General features: G+C 37.9%; 1 protein-coding gene across 1 annotated transcript in view; it reads left to right on the top strand.

The window, feature by feature from the left end:
* Positions 1-19,968, top strand: part of LOC111865831 (kinesin-like protein KIF21A) — a gene marked incomplete in the record, with an annotated part of 129,152 nt that overhangs the window by 80,495 nt on the left and 28,689 nt on the right. Inside the window, 8 exon segments of the mRNA XM_033751981.1 lie at positions 1,928-2,126; positions 3,807-4,056; positions 4,888-5,011; positions 6,678-6,879; positions 8,688-8,849; positions 12,364-12,497; positions 14,467-14,706; positions 17,452-17,604. Of these exon segments, the coding sequence (XP_033607872.1) occupies positions 1,928-2,126; positions 3,807-4,056; positions 4,888-5,011; positions 6,678-6,879; positions 8,688-8,849; positions 12,364-12,497; positions 14,467-14,706; positions 17,452-17,604 (1,464 nt within the window).

Below are 19,968 nucleotides of genomic sequence, written 5' to 3'. Positions count from 1 at the left end.
TCAACCTCATTTTTATGTCATCTCATGGCCTATTTAATACTTTTTTACATTACACTGAAGTATGAATTAGTTATTTCAATCACAGTGTTCAACAACATCCAACACTTTTTACAAATATTCACACTTAACATTTAAAAAAATGTAATATTGTCGTTTGCTTTTTCGCAGCATTTTCCTTTTTACGGATATCCGTACGAAGCCTACATAATATTAGCTTGTCACTTAATAAACTGTTCTCTTCACTCTCAATATATTCTAGTAAGGATTCCAAATGATTAAGAGCAGCACCATGCGATATTTTCTTACTAGCAGCACTGTCCACCTCTTCCTCATTCTCACGTTCTTCCCACTCATCTGGCTGCACCCCCACTGAACTTACGATTTCGTCACTGCTTAACATTTCGAAGCCTGGCTCACATGAGCCACAGTCAAACCACTCTCTTATATTTTCCTCATTGACTTCTACACCACCATGAACTTGGTTAGCCAATTTTGTCAATTCTGTGGCTATCTCATTTTCACTGAATCCAGTGAATTCATGGATTTCGTCATCTTCATTAGTGATGAAAGGCATCAGTTTCTTCCATGAATTTTTCAATACAGATGGCTTTACTGTATCCCACGCTGTTGAAATCTTGTATATGGCATATGGCATATGTGCTTGTTTAGCACAAACTGCTCCTGTTATTGTTGTTCCCTGTGCCCTTAGTTGATTAAACCAGATCAGCATTGCTTTGTCGAGATCATCATACTTTGATTTTTTCATGGTTTTTTTCTTCTTCATTCTGCTTGAATTAGAAGACAAAACAAAGGAAATTAATTGATTCTTTTGTTTTTTCAAATCACAAACAGTTTGTTCTCCAATACCGTAATGCATTGCTAATTGTTTAACTACACCTCTTTTTCCCTACTGATTGATAATTTCAGATTTCTGTTGAATACTTGACACAACACGCTTCCTTTTACACCCTGACATTTTGCTAATGCACTTGAAGATCGATACAAAGAGACTAACTGGGACGGTGTATCTCTCCTTGAAACTTTCCACAAATCCTTGCATTCTTTCGCCCCTACCCTAGAACATTGTGTTAGCATAATGGGACCAAAAAATGCAGAGCTCGGTTCACACTAGTGCGAAAATAGTGTTACAACTCACCATGTGAAACAAAAGTGAATGAATATTAAACAACATATAAGCCTCAAAAAAGCCCTGATTAAGCCACAAACCAGTTTATCTGCCCCCGGATAATTGAGAGTTGAGTGTAGCTCATAAATTGCAACTGTGTGTGTGCACATGCCCAATGTGTGAGGTTGTGCTAGGGTAGGGTGTTGGCCTTCTCAGAAGAAATTCCTTGGTTTGAGACCACCTGGATCCAGTGAACTGTTGCATACGCTGTTGTTACCGTTGCATGCCCCTGATTGAGACAGATGAGCTTTTGGTATGTAAGAAATAGTGGGTGCTCATATGGTTTGGATCCCTTGTTAGCCTGCAAGTTCCACCTGCTGACCATAATGATCTCCTGTGTCTTTGTCATGGTAAAGTGAGGCACAATAGATCACTGTGGTCACATTGCAAGGGCCGAGAAGGCCCACCCCTTATACATTCATTCATTGTCATTGGTAAAATAAAATTCTGCCTACTGCATGCTCCCATAAAATAAAAAGTGATGATCATAGACTGTACCTGGAGACATAAAACATAACACAATAAAAAAGCTTCCACAAATATAATTACTTACCTAAGTCATGAGATTTTTCCAAACACGAATTTAAAGCTCTATTGTAATTTAAAACATTGACCGTAATTCTTATTATACGTCAACTGCATTCATAGTGCCTTTTGGGTTGTTTGTTATGTAGCATATATATATATATAGTGAACATCAAGAAGTTTATTTGTTAATAATTTACATGCCTTGTTTACAGCTAATCAAACCAGTCAGCCAACTGAGAAGGAGCGCAAAGTGCGTGATGAGTATGAACGTAAATTGTCAGAAATGCAAAAGGAGATGAAAAGACTTCAATCAGCAAAGAAAGAACATGCAAGGTTACTTCGCAACCAGACTCAGCATGAAAATCAGGTGAAGACACTGAAGAATGACCTGGCAGAAATGAAACGTGCAAAGGTGAGTTTATTTTCTTGAATGGTTGAATCTCCCTTACTGTATATATTTTTAATATCCAACTTCCACAAGTCACATCTCCAGGGAGTACCTTAATTCTCTGCTGTATAATATAAATTTACTGTGTCTTGACACTATCAGGCTAATTAACTTTCAAAGAAAATTAAAAACTTAATGGCAGCTTCACCTATTTTATCAAGAGACTGTTGCAAAATCAAACATAGCTATGTGATACTTTAATGAGAGAGTCTTGCACTCACTTTTAGTCTTTGTTTCAATAGAATTATATCTGTGTCTATGTGCTTTTTGTGAGGTAGTAGTTCTGAAAGTCAGTGTAGTGTTGAAAGATCAAAATTAACTCCAGACTGTGTATTTTGTCTGAATGCATGTTATTTATTTTACCATCAGTAACCGATTCCTGCCACATGTACTTCTTCAAAATACTGAGACACAGTACAAGGCACAGATACTGTCAGTGACTGATTCCTGCCACTTGTATTTCAATCAGACTGTTGGGATGCAAGATGTGTACTCTCAACAACTGATTCACAATAGTTGTACTTCAGTCAGAATTATGTGTCATGGGCAATGGACTTGTACTGCCAATAACTGATTGCTGTCATGTGTACTTCAGTCACACAAGACAAGATATATGGTGGGGCACAACGTGGTGAATGTGTACTATTGATGACAGATTGCCAACACTTGAACTTTAGTCAGAATAATGGACAAAGGTTTTGTACCTTTGGTAGCTGATTCATGTGAGTTCTTTGTCTATAAGAATGGGGGAACACAGGACAGGGTCATTCCATGTGAAATCATCCAGAAAGGTCGCTCACCATTTTTAAAAAAAATTATATTTTGTACACTTATTTATACATATTTTCATACTACAAAAAAATTTTTAAAAAAATTCTAATCCGCTCAGTTCTCTCGGTACAGGCGTTTTTATAATGCGAAAAAACGCGTTTTCGGCTGAAATGGAGGTTTGCGTTATCTTCCATATCTCGATAACTATTGAAGCTACAGACTCCAATAAAAACGCTATTTGTTCCTCATGATATGGACTACAAATCATATTATTACAAGTTTTTACTCAGCTCACTTTCTGTAGGTGTAATTAAACTTGAAANGACAGTAAACATAGTACTGTTGATGACTGATTCCTTAAATAAAAAAGTATCTGGTCTTCTAAATTCTGTTAAATGGCATGCTAAGAGGCATTTGGCCCAGTGATCCAAAAGTTTCCTGATTCCATCAGAATAAAATGTTTTCAGTTTGCCCTTTTCCCATTCTTGTATCACTTCTTGCCATGAGTTATACTCATTTCTGAAGAAATCTCATCACTGCTGATTCTTTGGCTTTCCTGGATGCATTTACACTTCATGCTATACATGTCAGTTGCCATCCAGAATGCACACCAACAGCAATGCTTGTCCAACCTCCTTTGAATCTCAGTTCATTTGTAAACTTTCTTCTGTCTCTCAGACTTATTTCTATACTGAACTATAATTTTTCTGTTAATTTTACAGTTTTGACACCTTACAGTCACAAAAATTGAATCACAGATTGATGTGCTTTGTGCAACGAACATGTAAATATCAGTGTATTAAAAGTAACAATGATACATAGTTGATGTCTGTAGTGCCGAAAATGAAATTGTATCATCTCTTTCATTCTCAGGTAAAACTTTTGAACAAGATGAAAGAAGAAGCAGCAAAACACAAGGATGTGGAACTGCGCAGAAATCGTGAAATTGCACAATTGCGCAAGGAATCTCGGAAGAGGGAAAACACAATTCGATCATTGGAGGCAGAGAAACGGGTGAAAGAAGCTGTTTTGAAACGTAAGCAGGAGGAAGTTACTGCTCTGCGCAAAATGCAGCGTGGACCACTGAGCAATAAGGCTGCTGGCAGAGTTGGACCTAGACATGGTAAGTTCCTGGAGAATTTGTGATTATTTATTCAAAATCCTTCTCTCTCCAGATTCTTGTCATCTATGGTTCTTTCTGTCATTGCTGTGTTTGAGGCTTTACTTAAAGTTCAGGCCTGTTAGTTTTTTTTTTTTTAAGAGTTTAGTATTTCAAATCATAACCCCTATCAAACTCTGTGGAGAAGCACCCTTGAGGTGGTGGCTTAGCTGCAAAGAAACGCCCACTCTCAATTGAACCCAAAGGTTGCTTGCTGTGTTCATAAGGTCCTATCATCTGTACTTTCTGTCTCCCAAGTGATCTCTTCCTTTTGATTTTCTGATTCAAATTTTATATTCATATCTCATCTCTCATGTGCATTCTACCTGTCCTTCCCTTCTCATCCTGCCCAATTTGATAACCTTAATGATATTTGGTGAAGATACAAATTATAAAGCTCTTTATTATGCCCTTTTCTCCATTTCCCTTTCCTTCCCCTGTCTAGGTCCGAATATTCTCATAAACATTTTGGTCGCAGACATCTTCAGTCCATCTGTAGTCTTCTCTCAGGTTGAGAGACCAACTTCTGCATGTTTAGTCTTTGGGTGCTTAGGTTTGAAACAGAAATAGATATGTTGTATGGTTATTTTAGTGTATTTATCTCTCTGTATTGTAATATAGGTGCAGAGGGTATGAATATTTTGTGCTGTAAATCAAGTTAATTGAATACAAATGGGAACTTTGTATCATCATTTATGTTTCTCTCAGATCATCTAAAGTATTATTATTCATGTTAAGTCACTGCATCTTTTTATTTGTTTTCTTTATTTGACTACTATTCTGTGTTATAAACAGCTTCAAAGAGACTAAGTGTGACACCAAAAGAAGTGAAACACAGATGGCAGCAGTTAGAGAAGAACATCAACAAGATTGCTCTTAGCAAGCAAATGGTTGCATCCATGGAACGTGATATGGAGAGGTACTGAAGCATTTCATTTTTTTATGCCATCTTTGTTCATAGAAGTTTGTTCTGTGGCAGATTTTATAAATATTCAGTCTGTTATCTATAGATGTGTGGAGTATAAATATTCTTCATGCAGAAGGCAGTATGTGCCAAAGAGGTTAGCTCAATGGCACCATACTTCATCTTTATAAAGTACATGGTTTAAACATGTTTCCTTTTAGCTGTCATAGTTAAGGTATTTTGTGATTTTCCTCAGTCAGTTTGCAGTGCCTACAAGTTTTTAAAACTTAAAAACTTTAATATACCAAGAAAGTTGCTGTAGTTGTGGAAAAGTTGGATTTTGTCTATATTGTGCATTACAAACATTGTATGTATATGTATTTTAACACTCAAAACACCCATTGTGATAGTAGTTTCCAAAAAAGTATCGATGTCCTTCTGATGATGGTCTATAGGGACTGAAACATGTAAGGGTGCTAAGTTTCCAAGTAATAAAAACTTCAATAGTCACACTGGACGGAGTTGTTTTGTCTTTGTAGGATGTTCTGTATTCGTAAATAAAACAAAGGCTGTGCAAATTTGGATGTAATGTTAGAGCTGTATAGCAAACTATCTGACATAAGTGAATAATTTATTTTTCAAAGGACTGGAAATACAAGAGAGAAGCATGTTAGTATTTTTCTCCCCTCATAAAATAGGATTTGTCTTTTCTGTTTCTCATTTTATTGGGGTTTTGTAATTTAAAAATAGCTTTGAAATGTGCAGTTAAATGAACATGTACTGGACTAAGGTTGAGATGCCAGTGCCTCATCAAATAATACTAATTGTTGTATTGTGGTACTCTGGTTAATGGATTGCTGAATTCCAGTAAATTTTGTTTAATTATGAAATCCCAATGAAGGAAGAAACAGAAGAGGTAAGCTGTGTTTTCTGAGGGCTGAAAACACACATATATCTTTCCCTCTTGCAACTCAAGTATGTGTACTTCATGTATATTAAGTAGTTTGCTGTACAACTCTAAGTGCACATCCAAATATGCAGTTTTTGCTTCATTTAAAAATAAAAATTATCTATAGCCCATTATATAATTGAGATATTTTAATTATTTTATTTATGGAGCTGAAACGTTTCATGAAGATTTTGACATTTTTTTTTTTAAATGCAGGAATACACTACTCAGAGACCAGTACTTGTAAATTACAGAATACTTGTGTTCTTACATTCTTGGTAGGCATTGTAAATACAAGGATCATGCAGATGCCTTGCTATAAAGAACGACAACTTACTTTCCTTTCATTTCAAGATTATTGCATCACTTAACAATCCACCAGAAGAGTGATGTAATGCTGTGTAATTTGATGGATCACTTGACGTTCACTGGACTGCATGGTCTCATGTCTCAGAAGATAGAACTCTGCATAGCCAGCCCTGTGAAAATCTCTTATCCAACCTGATCCACCAATTTTCTCCACTGTCCTGTTAATATAATTGTCCTAATAAGTGACATAAACATGCATCTAGAATGTCTAGTAGAGATTATCTGTACTGTGATACTGTGTTGGAATACTGATCCACAGTCCTGATACTGACTGCTTGCCACTAATCATAATAGTATAAAAGTTTAACATTCTTAGAACTCTGTGTAGATGACTTGCCCTTAATATGTGGTCTTGGTATTCAGGCAACTGCAACAGCGAGAGGAACTAGGAACATCTTTGGACCAGTTGATGCGCCGCAGAGACCATGCCCTGATAAGTCGCCAGGATCACTCAGTTATCCGTGACTTGGAGGATCAGATTGAGAGCATGAAGGCTAACATCGATTATATCCAAGAAAGCATTGCAGAGTCTCAGGCAAATATAATGCAAATTGAAGAGAGCAAGGTTTGTGTTGGATTTTTATTTCTTTCACTCTTATTTCTAAAAACGTTTTGGATCTATCTACATAACAGTTCGAGAAAGTGGTAAATTAGATCCCATTCAGTGATTTTAATTTGTGATTTTCTATATGATTTAAGTAGTGTCTGTACATTTAATACATTTTCTTTTTCTCAAAGCTAGAAAGGTAAATTAAGTACAGTTAACCCCAGTGCAAGGGTCAAGAGCAGAGCATTACGTAAATCCATGTTGGGTACGCTTAATACTTCCTGGGTAAAACTGGGATAAGTGAACATGGCTGCATAAAGTTTTCTGTTCGTACTTAGTAAATTGGATTTTTTAAACATACATGCACACGTACACAAATGAATACCTATATTACTCTGTGTTGTCAAAAGTGACAGAGCCTTGAACTTGCATTATGTGACTGTAGACTATTCAAGTGTAAATAAACTAAAATATGTTGAGAACTCATGGTCCATAGGTTGCAGGATCAATGTGGTGACAGGAGTAAAAAAGTTTCATTGACATTGGGAATGAATTGCACTGTTTTGGGACTGTTACTTGTGAAAGACTACAGATATTAAAATTTTCCATATTTGGCCAATAATTGTTTATGTTTTTTGTGTGTGTAAGGAAATTTGTGTTAAACGAGTGCAAGATAGACAAGGGTTTACTGTGTTAGAAACTGGAGAGCTGTGAGTGGAATAAAGAAACACTTTGTCTAGGACGTGTAGAAATGAATAGATATATTGTCTGCATCTGAAAAGTTGACCATCTCGATGTTATCTGTTGTCATTTTTTCTCTTATTATGTCTTTGGTAAGTGCTTATAGTTTTATGACAAATAATATTTACTCCTGTAATTGAAGTGATTAATATTTTAGGGGAAGGATGCAATTCTCCAGACCAATGGCAGATTTCGAAAGGATTGCCTTCTCATGAGCAAAGTTTCATCATTATTGCTGCGAATGGTTCTTTTCTTAAACACATCTTGCAGTAACAAGTGAAACTGCAGAATGATACAGTAACAAATGACACATATTTTTCTACTGCAGTAGGCTGTCTTGGTTTAAACTGTTACAGAAAGTAATGTACTACTGTCATATCAGCAGTCATCAGGATTATATGGACATTATACATTACATACATTTTTTCCCATTTTGTTATTTGTGGTCAAAAACAAAGATCTATTTTTATCTAATTCTGCGATTCATACAATCAACACAAGACACAGTAATAACCTCCATTATCCCTCATGTAACTTAACTGTCTTTCAAAAGGGAACATATTATTTTGGAATTAAAATTTTTAATAAACTTCCACCTAATATAAAAGAACAAGCTCGTGAGATTAAAAAATTTAGGTCTGCTGTTAAAAAATTCCTATTTTTAAAGTCATTTTATTCATTGGACGAATATTTTAACTGTGACAACAATTAAAGTTTCGGATTTGTTACAGGTGATAGCTGATAGCGCCTTATTGTTATAGATAATGGTTTTTGTTTCATGTTGTATATTATTAAATTTAACTGGTATGACATCACACAGCTGTGTTGCAGTATGTGATTCACTCATGTTGACTATTTCTATATCCATTGGTGTTAAACCATGTAAGGATTTATGGAATGCTGAATGAATGAATGAATGAATGAATGAATGAATGAAAGGATATATGATTGTATGAAATGTTTACATTTGAGAAAATTTAGTGTGATACATTGTTCTGAAAGATTTGGTCGCTTTTCCATGTGCTCATTTAGCTACTTTTATTGCATTTTGTACCTTAGAGTTTTAACTGACATGGAATTTACAGGAGAACTTGGACACTCTGGATGTAGCAGGCTTGGCACAAGGCCTTACAGAGATGGAGTCAAGGTATCTTGTTGAAAAACTCTATAATATGACTGTGAACCAAAGTTATTCAGCTGCACAAAAGGAACTTGCTGTCAAAGAGATGGAAGCTAAGCTCAATGAGGTACTGCATTTTGAAATTACTGTAACCTTAACCCTTTCCCAGGAACACTGAGCATTGCTCTTGGCTGGAAGGCCATTTCAAAAAGGATATGATGATATTTTGTTCAGTTTGTACAGATGAAATCTTTTAAAAAATAACTTCACACAAAATGCCTCCTTATCTTTAGATATCCAAATTCTCTTAGTTGAAATACTGTTATAGAGAAGTCAGTAGTATTGAGGAAGCAGCCCCTTTAAGGTGAGAGCTGGCCAGGACAGGAAAAGACATAACACGGTTGCTGCATCATCATGCTTTTTACAGTTGCTAGCTATGGCTTGTGTACAGATTCAGCCATTTCGTTGTTAGTTTTTCCAATGGGTGATTGTTGAGTTTGGTTAATTGTTCTTGTGTTTGTGGGCAAGTCAGTTATGTGGTCATTGCAGCACAGTACAGTGGAATTCTCATAGGTTCTAAAGGAAGAGCTGACCACAACTTTCTGACCAAAAACAGAGGCACACACCAACTTGAGGATCCAGTACATAAAATGGTTGCTTCAGTACATAACTTCATTGTATTGCTGCAAGAAAGTGGCTATCAAACGGAATTTTGATGTAACCAATTGGTGCTCTGCTGACAGTTTATTCTTATTTTGTTTATTTGTTTGTTCATGTAAAGGGCACATGGTAGCGTAGTTGATTGAGGCACTATGCTACAAGCCAGAAGGCCACAGGATCAGATTCTGATGAGGTCATTGGATTTTTTCAATTGACCTAACCCTTCCAGCCACACTATGGCCCTGGGGTTGACTCAGCCTCTAACAGAAATGAGTACCAGGAATATTCATGGGGGTAAAGGTCGGCCGGTGCGTAAGGCTGACAACCTTGCCGCCATCTATGAGCCAATTGTCTAGAAAATGTGGGCACCTCAACATCTCACAACCCTATGGGCCTCCACTGTCTGTTACGGGGATATCTTTACCTTTTTGTGTTCATGTAATAGCAGCTAAGACTGATATCTGCAGCATTGGATTTCTGTTTTGTGATGGGCAGTGCTTTCATGCTTCAAGTATTTTACATTTATAGTCTGTGTATGTCTGTGTGAGGATGAGGTGGGCAGGGCATGTAGCATGAATGGGGAGGAATGCATATAGAATATTGATGGGAAAACCAGAAGGAAAGAGAGCACTGGGAAGACCAAGGCATAGGTAGGTGGACAATATTAAAATGGATCTTAGATAGATATGACGGGATGCTGTGGATTGGATTGATCTGACTCAGGATAGGGACCAGTGGAGGTCTCCTGTGAACATGGTAATGAACCTTCAGGTTCCATGAAATGCTGGGAAATTCTTGAGTAGCTGCACATTTGGCTTTCCTCAAGAAGGGTTCACCTCCATTAGTAAGTAAGTAAGTCTGTGTGTGCTGAATGAGTGTGGCTGTACTAGACGTTTGCATGAAGCAGAAGCAGTGTGCTGCACTGCTGTGGTGGGGGCTGGAGGAGCAAAAGGGACAGAAATCCACTGATCAGTCATTGCCCAATGTGCTCCAAATTTAATTGTCTGTGGACATGGATGGCCATCCCAGCATGGCTGCATCAGCAGACTGGTTGGACTGCTTTTACCATTTTGATCTGCTTGCATACATTTCATTTTTACAAACTTTTGTGTTCATATTTAGCAACCAATCATTGAACGATTTCTGCACCTTTCACATGTACAGCACATCACAATACAACAATAATTACATAAATTAAATGTCTGTTTAAGGTGACCCTGCATGCTTCACCCTAAAGTTGTCATCAGGGTTTCCTCATAACAAGTGTTGGCTATCAAAGTTTTACATAGATATGTAAAAGGTAAAGGTAAAATTCTCCATGTGCTCAATGAATTAAGCACTACACCATGAAGGTGTATGGAGGAGTGGATGTATAGATCCACATTTTCTTGACTTTGGCACCAGCTGGAGGTAAGCTGTCAGCTTCGCATTGCTGCCACATTACCGCCAGGGAAAGAGACCCCAGTACCCACTGGATAGGAGGTTGGGTGAATCCTGGAGCCGATCTGGACGATCTTGAGAAGTGAAAATTCTTGACCCTACTGGGACTCGAACTCCGATCCCTCAGTCGTCCAGCCCATAGCCAGTTGCTATACTGACTATTCTACCCTGATTCCTACATAGATTTATATTGAAATATTTCATTTTGCTCATAAGAATTATAAACTGTTATATGTCCTGATAGGAAGAGGGCAAAGATACAGTCACATAATTTCCATATACATTTACATTTATAGTCTGATTATTTCTTGTAAGATTTGAGGCTTTCACGGCAGTGACTATGAAGAAAGCAGTCTTCTGGGATTTGGCACCGTGTGTATGTGGGTTAACACCACATGATTATTCATGATTATTTCTTGTCACAAATTTTCTGATATATATGCAAATTTTAAAATTAGTCACATCAGACACTCCACACTAAAATCATGATATCAGTAATGCAGTACTTCTTAGAACCATGCACCGCGCCCTTCCGCTTCCTCTCCACTGATTACTATAAATCACCATTATTATTATTACGAAGAGGAAGGGCACAGCGCAATCGTTACTGGCCCTATTGTTGGTTCCCACGCTCCCCTAGATGGAGATGGGGTATCCAAGCTAGGAGGAGGAAGCTACACTCAGTCGTTGGCTTAGATAAAACCAGATACAATTTAATAACAAAATATAACAATACATAAATAACAAAAAGACACATTTGACCAAGAAACAAAGACAAGCTCATTTAGACTAACAATTTCCCGTCAGCACCACTTGTGTCGACGCTAGAAATATCAAGACGTTAAGCCCTCCGGCCATACAAACGCAAGTCTAAATTCTGAGACTAAAAACCAACCCAAAACCAATACGCGCGTCGCAAGCGTTCCTGCAACGGCTTGCGACCGCGGGCAGTCCTTACCGGCCAGCAGATAACACCAAAGGGAATTTAGAACAGCCCCAGCCGAAACCAATATTTTCCACCACAAACCTGCTGGCTAGTAAACAACCTTCCAAGTCGACTTGGTCTAAACGACTGCACTGCACAAGTCTCCCCTTCACAAGAGGGTACCTGGGACCACGTGACTGACGTCAGGATACCGCATAGTGGGGATGGAATCCGTCACAGGAAAGATGATGACATCATTGTGAGCGAGCTAAAGCTTAGCACGGCTCAACCATGCTGATCAGTCCTTTTTCTTTCAAAATTGTTTTGTAATTTTTAACTATATCAGATCAAAGTTTCTATATATATATTTCTTTTTAAACATTTTTTCCTTAGATTCAGATTATGTAGTTAAATTCTTTTATCTTCTTCATGTACTCTACAAGTCATGTATTTTATCACAGTCATTTTTCCAGGTCAAATTTCATTCCCATCAAATTTTTGTAGTAACTTACATTATTCTTTCTTGCCATAAATGTGTGTTATATGCTTTGCCATAGAGCTTTCCATCATTTCCTGTTCCTCACAAATTAACATTGCTGTCTGTGGATGTTGCCAGCTCAAACAGCAGAACAGCACACAGCAGCAGCTGTTGGAGCATTTGTTGAGTGAGCGAGCGGCAAATGACAGCATTGCAGTATTGTCATCAGATAGTTCCACAAACTCTTCAAGGTCCAATTCTCCTACTGACACGTAAGCAGTCATTCTCTTTGTAACTACAGAGAACTAAAGTTTGATGTGGACTTCGTATTGAATGTATCACAGGAACATATAGCAGTCACTTTTTTAAGTACTTTGCTGCCTTGAGAACATTGTTGGCCATTCTGTTGAATCTGTATAGTATGAATTACGGACACCATTATTAAATAAACCACAAAAAAAAAAATATGTCATTCATAAGTGTCTGTATTTTACATTTTCACAGAAAATTCTTGGTTATTGTTGACACCTTTTTCTGGGCAATATTCTTCACGTTTTCATTCAACCTGAAGTTCTTGCCTGCTGAATACTCTTTTGGTGGTGCAAGGATTTGAAGGTTACAGTGTTAGAAATATAATAATAATGCGTTTCTTCCACCTATCTAGAAAGACATGCAGATGCATGCAATAAAATGCAAATTCCTCAGGTTAGTTCCTTTGGCTCTCCATGTCACCCTGCAGCTTGCTTCTTGCCCCTATACCTCTTCTTCTGTCCTTTGACTGGTTTCACTATGGCATTTTCGTTGGGGACTTCTCGTTGTTGGGCCACCTCAGGTTTCCTGTCCACTGAGGTTGGCTCTTTTTCTTCTAAACATGCCTCCATCTCTTTGTACGCCATCGTCTCTTTTCTGGTATCCGTTGTTTCTTCTTCAGGTTCTACAACAGGTATCACTACGGGGATCTCTTCTTGTTGTGCCACCACAGGTTTCATGTCCACTGAGGCGGGCTTTTCTTCTTGACGTGACACCATCTTTTCCAGTCTTGCCAAGAAATCTTGGTTGGCTCTCATGTTGACATCAGTCCTTGCCAGCATTTCCATCATCTGCTGCATCTCCATTTTGTAGCAGTAAAGTACTTGAAGCACAATAATTAGTGTGTTGCGTGTTCAAGTTCGTAATCAATTCTGACACCAAATTGTCACTTGTTGGGTATATAATGTGACATAACTTCACGCTGTATTGGATATAGTGAATTTATTGCACATTCGCTCCACACTTATACAGTTCACAATCTCACAATTACTGCCATCAGCAGTATCACAATTACTTTTTCTGCTGCAGTCAATGTCATTCACATGTAACTGGCTCAATCCTCACTCACTACTCACTACTCCTGAATAGTGTTCGCTGCTCCTTATTTAGGCTCGGCACGGACAACATAGAAAACAGTTATGTGATAGGTACCACAGTTGCATAACGTCGTGTTTACAGATTGCTTAGGAACAGTCATTGCACGGACTCCCCTGTTGCATGATGCCGTGTTTACAAAGGCGTTCCTGGGTAATGCTGCCGAGAGTTGTTTATTGCTGCAGAGAAACCGTGGTGTCCCCTGTTACATCACTGCGGGGGAAGGGGGGATGGGGTGTTTACCGAGCGTTGCATCCATGTTACAATATTTTGTTTTTACATTAAATCAAGAAGGAACTTAAATTGGGGTTACATAGAATTGGAACAGATAGTTGCATTCAATTGTTAATTAAAGTATTTCCTTTAATCTTGAGAACTGAGCAAAATGTATATCACACTGTATACAATCAACAGAAAACATTGTATGGTGTGCCTGATTGTATAATGATTCCTATTTAAAGCCAAATTCCTCCTTTTTATACTCATGCTCTAATTTTGACAACAGATCTGTAATATATGTATATATACACAGTATTTACAGTGTTTTAATGTGTTGAGGTATATATTACATCTTGTATGTTTTATGTAAAGTGAGCAGTTTTGAAGAAGCTTGTTAAACATTTCATTCCTGAGTTATTTGTTATACTAAATATTAGCTTCATGTGCATCTTGCCCTCTTTATAACTTGAACTGTTTGTTCTTGTGTGTTATGAATTCTGTATGTCTTTGTGACATGTTTTGGTTTCATATTACTTTATGTTTTATGTTGCATATTTTAGAGTTTATGCTTTTTTTCAGTTTGAATTTAACATTTGTCTAATGTTGTCTTGCCCACAGTTGCAATGGTAACGCACAACCGTTGAATCTTACAATATCACACAAGATCCGGCGCCGTACAGCATTGCCTGAGGAGCTACTTTATCCTATAATTTCGTCAACCACTAACCAGGACCGGCTGGCCATCACCGAATTACCTAGCACCACAGTCACCCAAGAGGAAATAACAGATTCAAATTTGGTGCCATCACCACTAGGTTGCACCATTGTGCGGGTTCCAAGTGCACCAGGCTCACTCAAGTATGTCTGGCCTAAGATTTCTGTTTGGTTAACTCAAGAATCTGAGGTGTTAGCCTGCTGTGGTATTGTTTTCTGATTTGTATTACAAGTGAAATGTTCATCTTGATAATATATCCAGCCACTCAGTCTCAGAATACTGGACATCCATGCTGTAACTGAGGCACCTTCCTGAAGATCTCATTATAAATAACTTTCTGTTCATATGAAACTTGAAAGTCCATTACTGGCACAATAGAGCATGCTGCTATACCTTATCCTGAAGCAATTCAATCCATGTGACTTCATACCACTCTATTTGTCAAGATCTATTTTATATTTTCCTGTAGCTTTGGTCTTTCAGGTTTGCCTCTTGCCATAAGATTTCTCCACATATATTTTGTATACTGTCACTTGTAGTTCTTTTTATAGACTGGGTTTGAATTGGTGAATGGATTTATTGACCACTGATATACCTGACTCAGAACTACAAACAATTATAGTGCCACTGCTAATCTCCACAATTCACAAATTACCACAGCACCTGCTAAGCCTTTTCCACTCTGCTGTTTCCTCACCAGCTGTTTCCTGGCAACAGCTTCTAACGTGGAGATTCTTCAGCTTCAGTGCTCAGGTGCTCTCTTCACAGGCTCCCATACAGAACTCTCTGTCACCCCACTTGTCTCAAGATAACTCCTTGGCACAGAATGCTTAGAAACACCCCGTTTGCAACAGTACCTGTATTGTTACATGACGATTTGTTGCTATGGGAATGAGTTTCCTGAACCATTGCCTAGAAACATCTTTGGTGTTGTCACGTATTGGGTGTATAACGCGACAAATAACTTCACGCCGTATTTGATATAGCGAATTTTATTTCACATTCGCACTTACAATCACCCAAATTACAGATTTACAATTACTGCTATCTGCAGTATCACAAATACTACACTCCAAATGCCAGAATACAACTGACTGGTTGCTGGCTAACTTGGAACTAACTCGGAGGTAGCTCGAGGACTAACTGTGAATAGCCTTCGCTTCTCCTTATGTAGCCGCGTTCGGACAATACAGAAAACGCCCACATAATAGGCACCCTGTTGTCTGGTGCATTGTGCTAGTAACGCTGTGTACCGCTGTTACTACCGTCGTCTCTCGCAACCACTGTTTACCCGCGCTGCCTAGCAACCATGGTACCCCTTGGTGACGTCACCGCTGTTGACTCGCGTTGCATAGCGACCAGGATGCTGGGACTCGGCTAACTTCGGCTCCGCTCGGCGCGTCAGCTCCAGGGGAAGGGTCCAGCTAGCGCAACATGTCACACTGTATTCCCCTATCTCGCAGTCATTGCGTAGCAATGGTTCTACATGCTACAAAACTTTGTTTCATTGTGATGTACTCAGCCTATCTTGATAGCCTTGACTGAATTACTGTACAAACTGTCAAATCTGTAGAAGATTTAAAATGTATAATTATTTGTCATTGTTAATAGGGAGAAAATGTTATATGCTTCAAACTTTATTTAGGCTTTGCTTGAGCACCATGCAATTTGGAGTGGAGGTAAACCTTGCACTTTTAACCTTGGAACCTCATGGAGATGAGGAAGAGGCAGCAGGGCATATAACATGCTTGGAGAAGCTGAGAAATGTGTATAGAGATTTGGCCAGAAAACCTGAAGCAAAGAGGCCATTTGTGAGATGTAACTGTAGGTGGGAGAATAATATTAAAGTAGATCTTAAAGAAATTATGGGGAAGGTATGGATTAGATTTATGTGGCTCAAAATGGGAATCATTGCCAGTCATCTGTGAGCATGGTAATAAACCTGTGGGTTCCATGAAAACAAGGTATTTCTTGACAGGCTGAGTGACTGTTAATTTCTCAAGAAGGACTCTTCTCTGTGAAATTAATTTATTATTTTTATAGTTATCTGAAACATATGCAGTATACTGTATATAGTGTGTAGTGAATAGCACTGTCAACATTTGGTTTAGAAAGATAATCTTTACTAGCTTGTTCTTGAAATGTTCAATATTCAAGCATATATCCAACCCCAAAGTACATATTTTTTTAAAATATTTCCCTGAAGAAGTTTATTGAGTATTAAATTTAATGGGCATATCGTAGAAAAATGTGCTGCTTTATCATTTTTGTAATTTTCACCCCTACCCTTTTCTGCTATAACAGAGAGAGTTGAATAATGTTAAATGATGCTGCTTGTGTACATGTTTCAGCATGTATCTGCTAGACATGAACATTAATTTGATAAATTTAGCATGCTTAAATTCAGTATATAACAAAATGCAATGTATTCTGTGTTCTTTTTCCATGGAATTCCATACAGAATTTGAATTTTTTAACATCAGTTTACCATATATATACGTATATATATATATATATGCAGAGGCTGAAGTGCATTTAAGTGGAAGTGTTTCTGTGAGGGTAAAATGAAGTAGCTGTTACCTGATTTGAGTAGGATTTAGTGTTATGTCACTGATACTGAGTGCCATACGCATGTGTACTGCCAGGATACTTTTGAAGTGGGGATAGCTGAAAAATGTGCATACAATGTTATATTCAGGCTGTTTAAGACTGTTTTTGCTAATCCCTAGCTTCCCACCCCTGCCAGTACCATGGTCATTTCTTTTTAATTAGATAAGTTTTCTGAATGTCTTTCAAAGTATTTAGTTGGGAGAAATGATTCTTGAGCTTCATTTAAATATTTTTTTGAGTTTCAAGTGTTATTTCAATATAAGAATATATCATTACAGCAGAACAGTAACAGCTAATAGGCCAGACCAGCTGAAACCATCACCAGTAGCAACGCGTAAAGTGTATGACCGACAGGAATCAACCTCACCCCGTCTTACACGTCGCACAACAAATCTTGCACAGGGCAGCCTCTTGGGCAAGCCAGGATCTATGTGAGTAACCATAACCTTGTTATTGATATAGGTCTACCTTTTTTTCAGTTGAATTTATGGTTTCTTTTGTATTTTTCTCTAAGTTTTAAATTGTGATATGTAGCAGGAATGTTCACCCCAATGTTGACTTCATTTTGTAGATAATATTTTCTCTTTTTTATCTACTTTTCTCATGTTTTCATATCAGCTTTGCTGTGTATGAAAGGATGACTGATTGTACAGATATCATGTGACTTTATGTCATTACTTCAGGATATCTGCTATTGAAAGAAAGAAACAAAAAGAAGTAATTTATTGGGAGAAAGATAAAACAATAACACTGTACAGTTCACATCCCTTAAAGTAATTGTTCCAAGTGAAGAGTACTGTTTTCTGAGATGTAACACAATACAGCCCACTGAATGTCAACCGATGTTATAAAGGAACTTATCACCTCCATCTTTAGAGTCAAAGTAGGAGACCAGCATGAACGCTGAGCTCTGCTTGTCACTTGCTTTCATTCTGGTCTCCTGCTGGTCTTATTCTTTGACCCTTAAAATGGAAGTGATAAGTTCCTCTGAAATGTTTGTTGACTTTCAGTGGACTACACAGCGTTACATCCCAGAAGATAGTACTCTTCATGGCCACCACTGTGAGAACCTCAAATCCTACATAATTGTTCCAAACGTCTGCACAGCCTTGTTTGCTCTGTTAGAGAACTGCAGAATTATTGTGGCATTTCACTGAAGTAGTTCATCTCTTGTGTTTACCTTGAATTTTTGAACCCCATACATGGTAATCTACTGAACCCAGTAGTCAGTTGAGCGTACCATCATTGCCAGCCCATTGTCTAGGGAACTGTTCTTTCCAACACCATGTGAGGTTCCTACTGAAATACGTGTGTGTTTTTATGTATGAGAGCATGCATGTGTGCACATACTCCATCATGCTGGTAGTATTTCTGCAACTGTGTCAGCAAGGAAATGTTCTCTAAGAAGGCTGGCAATTCATTTTACAGAAGTATGATGTATGTTTGAAATACTCATGGGTCCAAGACCATTGAGAATAAGACCCATGCTTATGTAATATTTTTCAATGAGAATAGCCTGAGGAATCACTTGCTGAAGTTATGATATAAAGTCATGGTACACTATGTAGTTGTCTTGATTTTATGGTGAGGTCTGAGGTTCTGTCAACTGTGTATATCAATACTGTGGTCTTATGAGCTGTGACACTGTATAGTTTGGGAGAAGTTTACCAGTGTTTTCATAGAATCTGTTTCCATCTTCCTCTACTCTGAAGGTGGAGGCAGCACATCACGTAAGACTGTAGTCCCAGTGATGTTATTTAGCAGAACCTATCCAAATTGAAGCCCACAATATCAACAGGCACTTGTTCCCCATCACCTGTAATGGGATGTGCCACTGGAATGGACCAAGGCATCCACGGTGCTCCTTTCCAAGATCCTGCACCTGGTGCGTTCGCCAATGGTAGTCACAGTGTTTCATTTGGGAATAATACCATGGAATATACTGGCATCACAGACCAACTTCTAATGGATGTGGCTGATACAAAACAGGCTACCCCAAATTTTGCTCAGACATATAGTAGTACTGCTGGAAGCAGCGTCATCAGCAGCGACTTGAAGCACAGAGCAAATGATGCTCGAGATGGTTCAAGTTTGTATAGCAACAGGCCTGACCAGAGTGGTCACTTATCGCTTTTCCTGGATAGTCTCTTTCCAAAAACAGAAGATCGCATTAAGTGGAAGAGACTGTGGACCTGTCGTCTGACAGATTACTGATGAATGACTACACAAAGAGATTTTAAACTCTCTTATTCAAGAGTTTGGACTGATGATTTAATGATTTCTGCCTAGTTTGTAATTTGGCTTGCACAGATTGTAGTGTCACAATGCTTAATTTCCTTATGTTTTTGTATGGTTAATCCATGCCAAAATACAGGTTCCAGGATAACTCTTTTGATGTGTAAATAAGTGTTGTGCTAAGTGGATGTAGAAACAAATGAAAACTTCTGAACAATTGACAGATGCGTGCTGCAACATGTTAATGCCCTCAGTTACCAGTCCAGTAAAATTTTGTCAGTATTGCAGTTGTAAAGTTTGAAACATGCCAGTTTAAGAGATGTAAACATTTAATATAAAATAATATCATATAATTTTCACTATCTAATACAATTATTTTTAGAGATAAGGTTTTTTATATTCTTGGAGTCACAAAAACTGTGTTCATACTTTGAAAGATTTTGTCTATATATATATATATACATATGCAGCGACCATCGCACAATAAGCCTTATTGCACATACAGCAAAGATAATAGCAAAGATACTTAAAAGAAGAATCAAAAGGAAAATAGAGGATAT

This window comes from Cryptotermes secundus, unplaced genomic scaffold (assembly GCF_002891405.2).
Source record: "Cryptotermes secundus unplaced genomic scaffold, Csec_1.0 scaffold1120, whole genome shotgun sequence".
NCBI classification, from domain to species: Eukaryota; Metazoa; Arthropoda; class Insecta; order Blattodea; family Kalotermitidae; genus Cryptotermes; species Cryptotermes secundus.
Note: the sequence above shows the minus strand (reverse complement) of the source record. Positions and strands in the feature narration are given on the sequence as shown.